The 17581-nt window shown below is 39.8% G+C and overlaps 1 protein-coding gene and 1 long non-coding RNA gene across 2 annotated transcripts in view; one reads left to right on the top strand and one right to left on the bottom strand.

Annotated features, from left to right (window-relative positions):
• LOC108901048 (potassium voltage-gated channel subfamily H member 7) overlaps positions 1–5497 on the bottom strand; it is a 35251-nt gene extending 29754 nt beyond the window's left edge. The window contains exons 1-2 of the mRNA XM_051071615.1: positions 5064–5497; positions 4462–4692 (exon numbers count right to left, since the gene is read on the bottom strand). Of these exons, the coding sequence (XP_050927572.1) occupies positions 4462–4692; positions 5064–5139 (307 nt within the window). The 5' untranslated portion in view covers positions 5140–5497. The remainder of the gene's footprint in view (positions 1–4461; positions 4693–5063) is intronic.
• LOC108901052 (uncharacterized) overlaps positions 1–17581 on the top strand; it is a 67362-nt gene that overhangs the window by 9760 nt on the left and 40021 nt on the right. The window lies entirely within an intron of this gene.

Raw genomic sequence — 17581 nt, 5'->3', positions numbered from 1 at the left:
TAGAGTGTTTCCTTATGAGCCAAGACCTGTTATTTACACCTGCTTGAATGAATGGACAGTGTATTAAGACTAGCTCCCTTTTCATGATGGAAATTTCATTACTGTAGATTCTATTTCCATCATCAATTATTAAAACATTGCTGCTTAATCAAGTGATCCTTTGGACACTATTACATCGATGACTCTCAGGTCAAACAGAGTTGTGGTGAAATGTAAGATGTCTTAACAATACATAAATATATATTTGTGTTTATATTTTTACAGTGGCATGAGTGCTGCTATACATCTTTTAATCTTATTTCAAAAAAGAGAGGCTTTTTCTTATTTGAACCTCACTTTTCGATTTGGATGTATTGAGGCCCCCTATTAATCTGTATAAGCTGATCTGCTTTAGGGGGAAACATGAGTAATATTGTTGAGCGCTGATTTTAGTTTTTGTGTTTTCCCTTCCAGTGTACTATCCACAACTGCAGCTTTTAAACAGTACAGCCCCAGACTACTGCCTGGTAGTAAGTCTCGTATAATGAAATCTGACATGTTTCTCGTTTGGGCTATTCTGCTTAAGCCAATACGCAACATTACTGGGGCACAGCCAATCGGGACTAGGGCATGTAGGGAGAGGCCATGCAAGCTAACCCTTTGTTTAGAGTCCTTAGGTCTTGTGGCAATATCTCGCCTCAGTAAAGACTGCTGTAAGCTACACAGCCTGGCCTAATTTCATCTTCAATCAGTGTCTCCAGAGCCATCAGGGATAACTAGCAGCTCTGGCTCAAAGTACATTTCATTTGTGTTTACATTTATCTATTAATAATATCCTCCGTGATCTTTTATTCCATTTAATTTAGCACAAGTGTTGGCACATTGAATGCAATGAATGCTAAAAATTTAAGTTAGCATACAGACACTGATTAGGGGGAAAACACAGATGGTATGGAGAGGAATATTAGATTACCACCCCCAGTACAAGCATCCCGTGAGATGAAAATAGCCCATGGATGAACATTCCTATCCAATGCAAAGTGAGACCTGTATTGTTATAGCATTCAAGGCTCCATCTGCTCTTCCTCACTACCAGTAAATTGGTTTCACATCCTATTTATGGGCAGCAAATGGTAGCAAACTGTACATGAAATAAATGTATATGCAAATTTTGTAATAATAAAGCTGATTTCTTGATTTGAAATGAGCTCAAGCTATCGCACGGCAACCCTAAGTACACTTTCCAAAGTACAAAGATGGAAAGCACCACTCTCATGTCTTCAATTTGTTACATTTACTTGGACAAGCTGATTTCTATCTAACAAATGAAACCTGATCAGGAAAGCTCCTTATGTGTTTCACCTCACAGGCCCACTGCGAGACACCAAAGAGGGCTGAGTGTGATGAAAAATGGATGTGCTCTTTTGGATGCTAGTCATCCAAGTGTCCTGCAGCACACCTTGTGCACTGTAGGCACTCTGTTTCCCCTGTCCCCTCGCTCCCCTGCCACTAAACCCTCAGCAGGGGTACGCAGCCCTTCAGTCCCCTCGGTGGGGAGTCACCTATGAAACCCTGCACCCACGCACACCACATGTCCCAGATCATTCAGCATGGTTAGCTAAGCTGCCGCTGCTATGTAGCCATTATCCATTTAACTTCTCTCTGCTGCATGGTGTCAGCTTCCTTTTGTTAAGACTCATTCAGGTACAAAGTATTATTACACCCCGTGGAATAGGATAGCTTTACAAAGCCATTGGGGGAAAGCATTTATCTCATTGATTATGTATCATCGTTGGAGGGAGAATGCGCGTACGGTCTATTTCCACACAACCCTTCTTGGTTGTTCAGATAGAACGGAGCAAAAAAAATTAAAAGAACATGCCCTTGTGGCTTGTGCTGTACTCTCATGGTCCCCATTGTTCCACTACTTTTAATATCTAAGCATACGCATAAGCAGCTTAACTTTTTGCCTTTTCAGTAAAAAGAGTAAAAGCTTTGTTGCTCCTGATGTCACACAGCTTCCTCAAATCCTGACCTTACTTTTTAAGATTTCCCACTGTAGTTATTGATGGAACAGGAAAAACAAAACAACACTATGTCTTTCCTCTGAACATTGTCATTTAAGGCATATCTGCATAATTCTTCCTGCACGAAAAACAAAGAGGGAGTGCTGGTAACCTGTCTGAGCTACTGCTGATGTATTTAATGTTCTTTTTGAACATGCTTGTGTGATTTCTGACATACAGTAGGTGCATAAAAAATGGAGGGCTTTAATACAAAGGATTAACTGATTTGCATGAGGACTGATAACTTGAAATACAGTTAGGTGGGGAGACATGGAATACATCCACTTTCCACCCATCAGCTCCAATTTGACTTGAATCAATAGGGCCATCGCTCTCAAGGATGCCATGAATCTTTCATTCCTCTATAGCAGTGGGAGCATTTGGATTGTGTCCTCCATACCAGCTTAATGCATTTACTCTGTAAGCTGCTCATTCCTAGTCGCTGCACTGTCAGCCCTGACATCTTTATTCATGAGCACACACGCTCCCTATAAATTCCTCTGAGGAGTATTAAGAGTTGTGTCTTGAAGCTGTGATGCACACCAGGGAGGATTGTGAAGAGACAGGGAGCAATGATTATGTTGGAAGGTTTCTGTAGTGCTCATCTAACATGCTTTAAACATTACAGTCACATGACGTTTAGATACAGTACATGCTTGTAAGATGGGAGGATGGGAAACTAAATGAAGTTGCTTTCAAATCACGCTGGTCAAAAACCAAGCTGTTTGTGCTCTCACCAACAGACCCTAGAGTGTTTTCTGTAATTGTCTTGCAGGTTTCTGAAACAATCTATTTTAGCTGGGTAGCAGCTGGCTCTTGGTTTCTTCATGATTAGCAAGAAGAAAAAAAAAAAGACTAGGCTGACGGCTGCTGATAGTAGATTAAACATGTATCCATGGCCTAGAATCTAATCAAACTCACAATTAAAAATTAAAATCCTGGCTCCTTATGATTAAATAAAATATTACATCTCTTTTTTTTCCCCCAGCTTGGACTCTTTACATACAGTACTGCTGTTTGTAAATGGAAGTTATTACAGAGTAAACGATATGAGTTAAAAGCATCATTACACAGAGTCACAAATGTTGGCCTCTCTTGGTGAAAACACTGGTACAAAATAAAATAGGAAAAGCATGTCCTTGTGCTGCTGTACAAGAGAAGTACCTTTGGACTGACTCTGTACAACTATGTCATGCTAACCATCAAAAGCTTGTGTGAGAGCATGGCAAGAGGTGGTCAATCTGGGGATTTATATCACTGAGCGGTAACGTCGTATTAATTCTCTCTGACTCAGGATTGCTGTCTCTGGGTACACCATTCATACCAAGACTAGGATTGGCCAAAAATGCACGAGAAACACCAGTCTAGCATTAAAGAGAGAGCATTTTTATGCAAAGCTGGCAAAGCAGTACCCTATCACATGAAGAGCAATTTTACAGATTAGTGGATTGATCCACTGCCTACAGAAGCTACTGGACACCTTTGCTGAAAGTCACAACATGGCTAAAAGCGCCATGGACCTTCAAATACACAGTAAGTGTATTTTATGTGAAAGGTGTAAAGCACATGTACTCAAAGTCAGAAAAGTCAGAAAGCATAATAAACCTCACAAGGCAGCTGGTGAGCTCTGTCTCAACCACTGTCTCTCACTCTGTCCATCAAAGCACAAAAACTGTGTATCATAATATCGCCTGATCTAGCACCTACTGTTTCACCCTGTTTCTGTTTCCAGTTCTATGTTCAATCCAAAATTAAGAAGAGCTGCTCACCATAATTTTGGCAGCCAGAATTCACCCAGGCACATGATGCTGTGAATGGAGGCAGGCGACAAAAAGATGTGTCCTTTATTTCTACCTCTAAGGTTCACAGTGTTCTCATATGGAGCTATTTACTGTTGTATCTGACACAGTGACAGGGCGATCCCCTCTGTAATGCACACATTACCATAATTGGTACCATTTTCACACAGTAGTATACCACTAAATATGAAGCAAGAATGAAAAACAGACCAAAAAGACAATGTTTAGAATGTATTCTTGTTTATATGTGGATATTATATGCAGAAACATGCTGTTTGTTGTCAGGACAATGTTGCTTAACAAGAGCTCTATTGAAATCTCCGTTCATAACATTCCTGATGTATGTGTGAGAGAGGCTCAGTTATTTGTTTACCTTCACATAGTACATGACTACCTCTGGCATAAACTTACACTTTCTCTGTCAGGGGTAATGTGTGCTGCACATCTTGTAACTGACTCTGGCAGGTTAGTATCACACTGACAGGACACATCATGAAATGGACATAGTGAGGAGCCACAGGGGGTTGACCTCACATGAGCGACATGTCACCAAAGACCTCTTCTGGCTCACAGGCACACTGTGACAGCCACGCTGTTGTGCCAGGTCACTGACTTACCATCCTTACGGTAGTAGGTGATCTCCACCTTGCGCTCCTCAGACCCAAGCACAGCCTGGGACACCTGGTTGATGGCCTCTTTGTCGGTTAGGTCGCCGTGGAGGAAGTCACAGGTGCACGGCTTCTGCATGATGTCTGGTCTGGAGAAGCCTGTCATCTCACAGAAGCCATCGTTGCAGTATATGATTGCACAGTTCTCCACCCTGGCATTGGCTATCACAAATTTCCGGTCTGCGTGAAAAGAAAAAGAATGCACTGTGTACTGCCTGCTGTGGTATATCTGACCTCAGAGCCTGCACCATAGTGTGAGCTCATGCATAAAGCCAACCAGCAATCAAGTTGATTTGGTTCATTGTCACGTCTTAAACATTTTCACCTATACTGTACAGAACTATAAGCAGCCTGCTGATGTTTTGTTCTGTAAACCTCATATTAAAAAAAACTCACCAGAACATGTTTTTATGGCCAGGGGCAGTTTTATTACAGGATAAACTTAAATTTATTTACTAATTTCTTTTGTCTCAGTTTTCATTTGTAAAAACACTGACTTTGTAGCATCCTCTAATCTAGTAGCAGAAATTGTGTATCGAGAACATACTTACTCTGACCCTCGAATTTCCGAATTATTATTCCAAGGAATGTGTTTTGCGGCGCAACGTGACCTCTTCTTACAGGCATGTTTACAGAAAGAATATCCCACGATCTCCAGTAAAAGCGCCTTTACAAGTAAATCCCGAAGTTAAAGATGTTGGCTCTTTGTGATGCTCCCTTTACCACAGACCATACTCGACGCGAGCACTCTTTCCACTTTAAATGACCTTCTTACTTCGCCGAGGAGTTCTTTAGCCCGCTTGTATGCCTGAGCATGTAAATGCCTCCTCGCCGAAACGCACGGAATCGGTGAGGATTGCTTGAGTTAGATTCAGATCGCAAAGCATTTCGCGATGAGGATGGATGCGATCCTGACGTCCTCTGTGGTGATGTGTTGGGCGCATACAGCGGACAGTAGTTGATATGCCAAGGGGAGTGACGTTGCTCCCAGGGGGCTTAGTTCCCTCCACCTCGGGTAAGGATATAAGTCCCAGCTTTGTGCACCGAGACTGAGCATTATCGGCACATACGCTTATTTTGAATTTTATGCTCTACAACATGCTGTTGGTGTGAAAAAAATAGTAAATTTCCTCTGTCATACTGTCAGTGTGCTTTTAGTGAAGAGTGATAAATTACAGTATTCATACAATGTAGTAGTTAGACAATGAAGACATTGTTCCAGTTTTGTTATCGAAGTGCATTCATGAAAAAAAAAAAAAAATCAAATCAAAAGTACGCCTCTAAATTCAGTTCACTTCAATATAGTGCCGAATCACAAGAAGTTATCTCAAGGCACTTTTCATATAGAGCAAGTCTAGACTTTACTCTTTATATTATTATATTTAAAAAGAGAGACTCTCTCTCAAATAAATATGGCTAAAGATAGCAGAGGTTTGATACTTAACACCTCTTGTCTGCCTGGTAAATTCCCCAGCTTACTAATTAACATATTTCATTAAAAAAAAAAAAAAAAAACAGATGTTAAAACTCAGTTTATGATTTCACCAGGGTTATGCACTGTACTATCTCCTAAATGTAAGGATCATTCAAACGTATCATCTAACACTTGACAAGAAAGTGAAAAAGCAGATTTTTTTCCTAATGTTAACTATTCTTTTAAGTAGTTCTTATGGAATCAATGGAAAATTATTTTCTTTTAATTAAAGATTTGCTAATGGTGGTTATTGTGGGCTACTTTCTGCTCTACTTATAAGTGTTTTTACTTATTTTACCTGGAAAAAAAAACATTTTCACAGGACTGTGTAGGTGAGTACAGACTGTTCTTGACTGACATCTCCCTGATTCATCTCTCAGTTTGGGTGCACACAAATTACAAAATCACACCATAACCATTACCAGTACAGTATTTGATAACCTGATTCTGTTCTCAGCTTAGTTCGACCAAGCTTTAACCTGAGGATTGGTGTATTGCTTTGGTGTTCAGGGCCTTTAACAGCTGGTTCAATGTTTGTGGGCAAAACTCTTGTTGCACTGCTGCTAGACTGACCCCAGTCCCACCACAGTGAATTGCATGAACTCCAATATCCAGTGGTGTTATAGTCCTGGTTTGGTCCAGTGTTCACTGGTGTTTTGCTACTGGATTGGTCCTTTAGCCCCTGAGAAAAAATATCCAGTTTTCAGTGGCTTCTTGTTGGCCCACAGTGGCAGGCTAATCCATTCAGTTTTCTGAGCTTTTTATAGTGGGGCTTAATTAGAGCTGCAGGGATGCAACTGTAAGGTTTGCTGATCCAAAACAATCAGCTGAAAACTGCACAGAGTGAGAGACTGGACTGTTGATTCTCAGTGACGTAAGTGCTACTGTAGTAACACATGGTGTTAATGTTATAAATGTATATAAAATGCAGAATTGCAGTACTTTGTATAGTGTTTAATACAGGATACAGAAAATTATTGTGGTTCTTTCTGTTGTTATCCACCTACTTGGCCATTTTTTTTAAGATTAATCCTCTAGACTACTATTATAAAAGAAACTTCTGTAAAACTATTGACAGAACACACCCAACTGCATACAGAGTTAATTATTAGTCTTTGTATTATCTTTAATCCATGTGGGTTTTATATTTGAAAAACCTTTTTACAGAGCCTTAAATAGCGATTTATATGTCATCCCAATGTAAAATCTATGGGCTGTGTGGGAAGGTGTGGACAGGGCCAGTGGGAAAAGGACTAATGTGCAGTGGGCAGCGCAATGCAGAGACTAACCTGGAAGGTATAATACTTCATTGGCTTATGTGCTTGGTGAGCAATTTTCAGTAGGTTCCATTGTGGAGTCTGGTATGCAGTTCATATAATAGGTCCATGTTGTACAATCACGCACATAGTTTTTCAGAAGGGCCTGTATAAATATATATATTTTTTTCATAACAATAATTTCTGATTGCATAAAAAAATTAACTAAGTACACTTGATTGAGTAAACTATCTTGTTTGCACAAGGCACATTTTATACCTGTTTTTTTTTCCTTACAGTTATTCATATAAGTACCTGCACATTTTAGACAGTATTTTTTTTTCTTTATCTAGGGGATCCACAAAACTTTCCAGAAAAGTCAAACTCACAGTAACATGTGGTGAGGCGCTGTCCATGGTCCTGCAGTTTCAGTCCCAGTTTCTGTAAACTCTGGGGGCTGGGAAAAGCTTTTATACTTCACTGATATGTAGTTGCTTGTTTCTTGTATACTTACACATACATATGCACACACACACTGGTGTTTTCTTTGTGGGATTACCATGAATAGAATGAGAAGCAGAAATAAACGTGAAGCAAATCTGTGAAGACAACAGCCAAGTGGTGAAAAATTGAAAATGCATGCAAAATGCAAAACCACACCTACAGTCTTAAAACCTCTGTCCAGTATTTCAGCTAGAGCTCATCACCCATCTGGCCAACTGACACCAAGATAACACCATATGAATGCACATATACAAACATGATCATGTCAGACAAGAGATGTACATATTTCATAAATACCAAAATGACTTGTATGTTTATTTGTATTTAAAGAATTCCCACACAATATGTGATGCATTTTAGGATTTGCTATGATAAACTTGCAGGATTTGCTATGATAAAGGGTGTTATTGTTCACTACTTATGATACTAATGAACCCTGGCTAATGTTTTGTTGCCTTATACTGTACTTCTTGGGAGCTTGTGTGGAGCTGCAGGTGTGTGCCTTAGGGTGAAAAGGGATTTTACTTTCTCCTTCAGTTTTATTGTCCTACATTCAGAAGATTGGGGCAAAAACTTGTGGCAGTATCTGTTCTCTTGTTTTGCACTGCTCTGGGAAAAGAGTTTACTTTAAAAGTCAGCTTGGGTAGCATTTTTTTTTTTTTACTTTGCTAGTAACATGCAAGATGATCTTTTTTTTCCTCTCCTGTACCCATAAACACAGACCTCCCCAGGCCACAGTGCTTTGTCTGCTGTACTTTATTGAATCACTGTTGCATTAAGCCAATGTGCAGCTTGTGTCCATTACTCACAACACAGCTACTGTTGAACCTCTCAGAGGACAGTCCATTACTCACAAACAATTAAGTTAGAAGATCATGTTTTTTTTCTTAACATCTTAAGATGAAAGTTCAATTGATTGATTGCCCATTCTACAACCCAGAGTCCAAACTATTACTTAAAGTTTTGTGACTAATGTGAGAAATACCATTGTTATCCGCATCTCACTTCTAGAAACATACTTGATTTATACTGGCATATATGCTGACTGGTAAAAGCAAAGGTTAGCAATGGATGAGGGTGGGTGAGGGGTGATTCTTACTCAGAGCTGCACACAAGGGAAGCTATATTCCATGGAGAGCTGTGTGCCCTTGGGTAAAGACATAGTGTACAACTACACCTCTATTCTCACTCATTTCACAATGCATCTGCACTCTGCATGTGAATTACACTGAAATAAAGATACTTTACTCCACTGCAGCTATTTTGGCATCTCAGTGTGTAGAGACAAAAAGAGCAAAGGTTTGAGCTTTGATTTTTTGTTATTATTCTTTAAGTGGTTATTTTATGTGCTGAATGTTAGAAGTGGTATGTGAGTGTTAAATGTGCTACAAACTGTGTGGTGTAGTGTTCAGAGGCAGCTTAAATACTGCCTCTGGTTTGACTGTTGTTCAATTTACCGTAAAGGGGATGTAAGTTGGGATCAGAAATCTGATGAGCAGACTGCACTCCACTCAGCTATGCTGAATGAAATTAAGTGAGTGAAACCCCAAACCCAGTACCACACAGGTCTTAGTCGGCTGATGTCAAGGAACCGTTTACTCTAATGGCATGGTACCTGATCTTTTATCTTCAAATGGTCTAACTCAAACAAGATACACAGACGCATTAAATCTCCCGTCAATGACAGGTAGTACTGCCTGTGACTGAATAAGAGGATGACATTTATCACTCTGTGGCTGCGGGACTAGTAATTGGCCTGTCGAGTTACAATAGTTTCAGTTTTGAATGATTCTGAATGGGAGGACAGTGCTGTAGTGAAGAAGGAGCACCCAGATTCAAACCTCTGTGCCAGCAAACATCCATCTTTTTAGCAACAAAGGTGAATCCCTACCTACTCTGGTAGGGATTGCTGTTTCACAGCTGGGTTTAACTATGTACAGGGGGAAAGTAGAAACACAAGGATTTCTGCCCAAGGATCAATATTGTAATATACTATACTTTAAACAAAAATTTAAATTTTAAGTAAGCATAATTCTTGAATAAATCAGGAAACATCTATTTTTTTTTTTTTTACAGTATTATATATAGTTTTAAAGAGCTACAGCATCAACACTCTTCAGGATACTGTATGGTTGTTTTGCAAATCATGCTGCCATTCATTCATTCATGTGGTCATTCATTCATTCATTCCACATAATCTCTTTGAATTTAGAGCAATTTGAAAAACAGCAGCAGCCGCATTCACTGTCCAGAGCCTAATCCAGGTCTCACGGCAGTATAGCTCTCTCTGTCTCTCTTCCTCTCTCTCTCTCTCTCTCTCTCTATCTCTCACCATCTCTCACCCCTTCTACTCTCTCTGCTACTGTGGCCCATACACGTACACCCATGGAGCACAATCACAGGGCTTACTCATTGTCCATATAAACCATTACCACTGTGTCTCAGAATGTAATCCACTAGTGCAAAACACCAGAGTGCTATTGCTGCTTTTGCTGCTGTGCCTTACCCCATATGCCACTGCACACATTCTCCACCATCTGCCCTCAGTGAGAAAAAAATGGAGCAAAAAAAAAAGAAAGAAAGAAAATGGCCACCCTTCTTCTGGCTTTGTATGTGACTTCACAACATCATTTAATCTGCCGTAGGTCAGTTATTTGCCCCATAGTCCCTATTGAAAAAGTTATACTCATCACATAGAGTAAAATATGTGCTCTGAAAATGTGTTTCTCAAAATGACATACTGAAAGATCACGTAAAATGCTAAATTAGTGCAATTTAGCATTTTGCATCGTTCTGCAATTAATTAATTACTGCATCCAAAATTATTTTCTCCTGGTCCTTTGGGCACAGAGATTGTTTTGAACCACCCTGTATCACATGTTTCCATTAATTTGCAGGGTCAGAAATGCTGCAGCATCTGTCCCCTGTGTCACTGCTGTGAGGGAACTAGTGCTAGGTCCCGTGTGAATGCAGCTGTGGTCTCTTGGCACAAGCACCATATGCTGCCACCCACAAATAGGCTACAAAATCGTCTGACAGTGAACCACCACATGTGTGGCTTGCTTTGCCATTTGCCTTTGTCAAGGCTGTGAATGCTGATTCATCACAAAGCCAGGCATCTTCCATTGTTGTATATCAGACTGGTAATGGAAGGGGAATTAGTCTTGATACATAAAGCTTAACATATCCTGCTGGAAGCAAATTATATTTGTGAATTATACTTACTTGCAAGCATAATGTGAACTAAACATGTAGGAAATATTAGTCCCAGTTAAGGATCATTTTTCACAGATTACCTGAACAAAATATCATTAAGATCAGAACTAACATTACCACCAGCCACCATCAATCATCACTCACACTCAGAAAATAATTAGCGTGCATGTAAAAACTATTCAGAGTGACATTAAAGCCTTTCATATCTTGCCAATGGTAGGAGATTCCCACTGAGGTCATTAGCAGTATCTTTTTTTCTTCTTCGGTGGAAATGACTCTCTAAGGCTACGGCAAAACATTATTATAGATCATTTATTCAGGGGCAGTCTAATGCCAGATGACATGCAAAGGGCACTGTCACTGAACTTTTCCCCACCAAGTAAGAGTTTACCTTTATGAATAATTAAAATGTTGCCAATTAAAATCTGAAGCTGACTAAAAAAAATTAACATAGTCTCAAATCACTTTAATGACCTTCTGATCCAACTGGAGATTAATCATTTCAGATTAAATAAACAGCAACTGTTGTGTGTCTTCTGTTGCTGCTGCTGCAACAAACATCACTGAATCTCTTTGAGTGTAGAGAGAGTCTTAACACACAATTGTTTCCAGGAGGCTAACTCATTAGCTACATTTATATATTGATATCAGCAGCATTTGTGTTAGCAGCAGATAGTGATGTGTCAGTCTCACTCATCTTCTCTGGATCTTCTCACTTCATTTCCTGCTTTATGTAGATTGGATTATAAGGAAAAAGTAGAAATATGCTTGTAATCAGAAACTGATTCAGAGACAATTACACCAGTGCTTTTTGCAATGTCTCTGAAAACTACTATATCAAATCATTAGAATATCTTTGAAAGGACATTTTGACAGCAATTTCTGGGAAAGTCCTGAGGATATGGAAACAAAAAAGAATTTCCAGCTATTGTCATCTTCTTGACAAGTTTTAGGAGGAGCAGTTTATCACCACTGTTGTCAAACTGCTGGCAGGGCTCAATGAAAGTGATTACCTCATTTCAGTTATCCCTTCTGTGATTTCCATGTTACCATGGAAACTGGTGTGCCCCAATAGATGTGCCACTGCCCCTCTCCCCCTGCCTGTGTAGGCTACTTTTCATGCAGTTCTTCTATGGTTATGTTTTCCTCATAAATGGTTTTATTATAAATTTGACTTACCAGTGACTTAAGTCAATTCAATGATATTAAATACGCTATAATTTGCCAAAAGGATAAATGAAAGGCTTTGACATTTATTGTAAGCAACAGGTCGAAGTAACTGATATAGAAACATTCAGTATTACCAAACGTGACCCTTCATGTCATTGTGTACTTGATAACAGTAGTTTGAGGGTGTGTATTATGCTTCTGAAAAGCCCTAACTCCTTGTGCTCTGTCTGGTTGGCACATCTCACATGAGGGACTCTCACTGTAAATAGTCTCCACAGCTCTGTCTGACTGGAGAGCTGCCAGTAAAAAGTCGCTTTCCACATCCAAGCTAACTAACACAGATGTTGTCATGCATCACCCAAACAGCCCGCACACCCTGGACAGGCAACCGTACTTCAATGAGTAATATAAATAAAAGATAATATAGTAAGTTTAGGATGTAGTCTGTATAATCATGAGGACAGACAACTACATGTTTTCACTGAGGAGATATGCAACCACTGCACTCATGAAGGAAGGTGGGTTGGGGGATGGGGGCCATGAGGCTCTGTATCTTTGCTTATTTGCTCCTTTCCTCAAAGGGGGAAGGTTTATTTTTGTACAGCACTACCAGCCACCTAAGCATTTTTAATGAGTATTCCCTTGTGCTATACTTTACTCCTTTGATCTTCACTATGATCAACCGTAGTGTCAATGATGCAGATGCAATTTTCTGTAATGACTAAAAATAAAAGGGAGGTTTATAATTTTTGATGTACAAGGAAAGACGAGGAGGCACTCGGGAGTGACCTCAGAATAACCTTAGAAAGAAGCATGCATGTTGCAAGCTCTCAGCCTTGACCATTTTCAGTTTATTCGTTATATAGTACATTAACTTTAAGCTGAATGCAATGAAAGGAGCACCTGTCTATGTTGTACAGTCTAATTCAAGAGCTGCACAAGTAACACTGTAATACTGTCTAATTTGGTGTTGTGATGGTTTTGCTTTTTTGTGTTCTCTCTCTGTGTGTTGCAAGGGTATAAGGAGTCTTCAAGTGACTCATGCTGTCGTGTTTGTTGCACACTTACTGGATCCTGGCCAGACACCATTTTCAGTGGGCAGCACAGGGGAATACCCAAAACAAACAGTTATGCAAATACATTTCCTGCAATATATCATAGAAATTACCTAGGATTAGCTCAAATACTGACTGGCCGAATTATAGAGTAATTTGCTAAACAAGACAAACTAATTTATGTTGTAACAAAAATTTATTGTTAAAATAAAATCTTTTTCTTAATAATAGTTTCTCGTCTTTTTGGGGCCCTCTCACTTCTCAGGCCTAATGCAGCCCCTCAGCTATGAATCTGACAGTTTTAGGTGTATTCTCAGTTATTAGTTACACTTCACTAGCAACTGCTGCTACAATTACATTTCACTACAACATTGTGAGCTTTAGAGTTATTTTAGTGGTTAGAATGAATTATCTCACTGAATTACTAATTTTGATTACAAAGAATTGACTTTTGAACTTGAAGAATGTAGCGTTTTAGACAATGCAGGAATACATAGCTCTGTGCTGACATCAATGTGGTTACCAGGACCAATTACACGTAAAATTTCAATGCATTGTCCCCTACCCTGAGCTGTATCCTGGCTCCTTTTGAACCTCCCACAACACATGACACAAGCATGTGATCTACATGTAAAAGCTGGCTTGTCCTCATGTATTAGCACCCAGCCCTAAATAATGCTAGACAGAGATGTTCAGATGGTGGAGCACTGTATCTCACTCTATTTAACAAAAAGGCATGGTTCTGCACGCGCTTTATTTTAATTATGTCTCTATACCTACAGTGAGGAACTGAAGTGGGCCTCTGAGGTTAGACTCCAGTCAGAAACTAAAGACTGATTTCAAAATAATGTGACAGCTAACTTGTCAGTACCATTGTCCAAGATCAGCCTCAGCAGCTCAGTGCTACAGACCTGACATACTTTCATTATCATAATCCTACAGTCATAAAAGTTTACATCTTATTAAATCTGTCATGTCATGTCATAATTATCCACTCTAAAGTCAAGTAAATGTCTCCATCTGATCTTGTGAAGATGATGATTCAGATTTTGTGCTGCTAGATGAAATTTAGTTTTAAGTATTGGAAATAATTTATCAGCAGAACAAAAAGGTAAAGTTGCCATGTAAAATTCATGAATTTGCAGATGTGTTATTAATATTTTACCTTATTTTCTTCTAAATGAAACACAGGCAACATTGTTAATTCATATAGTCTCCAAATTTATGCAACTGACAATTGCATTTTAAAGCCTCCTAAACAATTAGTCATAGTTTATGGATGGTGTTTTAAGCAATTTATCTGTCACAGAAAATGACGTTTTAACGAGGAAGTAACTAAATAATCTCTCTTTTTAACATATTCATACATATTCATATTCTTTAGACATTTATTGTCAGTTGTGTTTTTTGGAGGTAATGACGATGGTGCATAATTGAGTAGCACATACTCCAAACATAAACTACTGTGTACATAAATGCTCCAATGCCAACTGAAGTCTAGCCAAGTGAAGCCTTTTAAAAGAATCACAAAGACTGCTTTATGGAAAATAAAGGACACAAATAAATACTGTAAATATTACAACTTGTTCAGAATATTAGAAGTTAAAGATATTGGCTTAAAACTTCCATGTGAAAACATGCATGTGTATCTATGCTTGTACTCTGAATGCATATGTAGTTGTTGGCATATGCATGTAAGACAAACAGAGAGAACCGGGCAGGACAGGGAGGAGTGTGCAAATGTTTGACTCACAAGGCTGAGCTGGAGACTAGACTGTGTTGAATAAATATGGTTTAGCATTTATTGTAAGCTCCTTCCTCTGTGGAATTTCTGCTCCATTAAGAGATGTTGTCCTTGAAATTTATTGCTGTAATCAACCCCAGTAAATGGGCTGGCACACATCTGGTGATATTGGGGATATTGGATTTTCCAAAACTAACTTGTCTGCACACAAATATTGCAAACAAAAGTAAATCAGAAGAGGGCAGTGTTGACCAAGACATAAGTAAGAAGTCAGCAGTAAAGAGCTGGTCAACCAGTCTCACTTGTGTTATTGTCAGTTAAAATAGATTCTCCATGAATTCTTTATGAATTTCAAAAGTTTTAAAACTAAAACGAGCACTGTAAGAGACACTTTCATGACATTTGCACCAGGTTTCGGTACTTACGCATGAATGAGGCTGTGGATCATGACACATAAATGCAAACAATCATTCCACTGTAACTTGACACTCATTTCTAGCTTAGTGTTATTATGCTGAATAGCTTCAGACTGATGCTCTCAGAGTGACCTGACTGGAAGGACCAAACCTGTGGCACAGTGTGTGTTGGATTATTACACTGGGAATTAGCAGAATAAGCCTGTCTAGGCTTGCCAGAGGCAGGGTGAGAACTACAGAGACAACCAGAAACATAACCTGACCAAAGACGTGCAGAGTGAGGATAGATAGCTAGATAGCTAGATGGATAGATGGATAGATAGATCTTGGATAAAAGATGATAAATAATTGTGTTAAAATGTCATGTAAATCCTTCCTGGTAGAGTTAATTCTTAGTGAGAAATCTGTGTTAGAGAACAGGAGTAAGTATACTTTGAAGTTGTGTCTCCAATGAAGAGAGGTGGATGGTGTTAAAAGTCATTCTTAAGTGTGGCACTGATGATAGAAAGTTGTTCCTGTGAGGGGGAAATAATGGCATACCTATGTAACATTCATATCATTTGAATTATGAATCAGAGTAAGAAGAACTCTATGTTCTAAGCTGATGAATATTTAAAGGACTGAGTATACAGATCATCATATTGACAAAGGGAGAATACTAATGTCCTCCTCTCTGAGTTTGATTAGAGGTTAAGCAGAATGCAAACTGCATAATTTATTTTTATTCTTGCATTTTTGTACCTTTTGATTTGGCTCTTCTTTTTAGGTTTGATAACTTCTTTGTGCAGAAGTCCACGCCTTTTTTAAACTGAAATATGGTAAGGTACAGCATGGAAACGAGGGATAACTGATGTCATTGGTTTTTAGCATGTCAAATAAAGTTAAGGAATGCATTTTCAAGTTTCACCGTGCAAAGTATTTTATGTGCAGCATATCTACTCTGTAGCAATAACTACCAATATGAGTCTTCCATTTTCAAGGCCCACGCTCCAGTAGTTGACACTCACAGAGAGCCCACAGTCCCCACTGACACAGACATTGTGCACAATCTATTAAATTGAATGTTGTATTTAACTGGTTTGGAGCCAGGGCAAAGTTACATGCTTTTGTATCATTCTAACTCCTCTCTCTGGTGGAATGTGCTTATTTCATGGAGAGAGAGAGGCAGACAGAGAAAGTGGGAGTGAGAGCTCATGCAGGTGAGAGTGTCTAACAGTGAGGAAATCAATATGATGTAAATTATTAAGAGCTCAGGAATGCGTCTGACCCCTACTGTCTTGCAGCAGCCTGGGCTCTGAAGGCTGGCAGGTGGACGCGAGCTTGGACTCTCCCTCTAACACTCATTAGTGGCTGGGATCCGGGGCTCCTTGCGAGTGGGAAGGCAGGGATCACAGCGGGGAAGTGATGGCCCAGGCCTCTCACATCCCGGCTCAGCCTTCGCTCTGGCTCTGCCAGCCTCTCCCTGGAAGCTCATTAGTAAGTGCACTGATGCATAAGAGCTAGTCATTAGCTGGGCTTTTTTTTTCCGTCTTCATCTCTCTTTCCCCCGACACCATGTCTGATCCTGAAGACCGGTGGCAGTGCCGGTTTAAAAGACGAGAGAAGTCCACATTACTGCAGGTACTCTAGACATATGGATATGAGACAGTGGTAGCCATCAGATTTTTTCCTTTATTTTATAGTAGGTGTAGGGTGGGGGTGGGAGTGGGGTGTCAGTTTGGAGTTCTTCAAATGGAGTCCATCCATAGCCCTTCAAACCAAAGAGTAAACATTAGCGCTTGACCAGGACTTTGGCTGAGCGCCCCTTTCTTCCTCCATGGTTGGTTTTGATCTGGGGTATTTGCTTTTGCTGCTGGCCAGATCCCCTCAGCACCTGATGGTTGCCCAGGCTCTGAGTAAATAAGATCTGGGGCCCAGGCCTCTTTGGGGCTGCTGGGTAAATAAGGTCTCTGGTGTGTGTAGTGTGCCTGGCAGCAGGGTGAGCACTGGTGTGGAGGCCTCCAGAGACACGCCATCCCCCTTTTCTATATCTAGCTGTTTAATTCTGTTATCCTCTTACTCTATTCTCCCTCCCTACCCAGCAGCGTGCACACACACAGACCTCCCTCTCAGCAGGCGCACTGATTAATGTTAGCCAGTTTTACTCATGAACATTTATGCCTTCTAAGGACCCATGTGTGTCTGATATGATAGAATTAACTTGATCACTTGTTCAGGCAGATTGATCACATAAA

The sequence above is a fragment of the Lates calcarifer genome, linkage group LG1, assembly GCF_001640805.2.
Source record: "Lates calcarifer isolate ASB-BC8 linkage group LG1, TLL_Latcal_v3, whole genome shotgun sequence".
Classification (NCBI taxonomy): domain Eukaryota; kingdom Metazoa; phylum Chordata; class Actinopteri; family Centropomidae; genus Lates; species Lates calcarifer.
The sequence above is the reverse complement of the archived record's forward strand: the minus strand, read 5'-3'. Positions and strand labels throughout refer to the sequence as shown.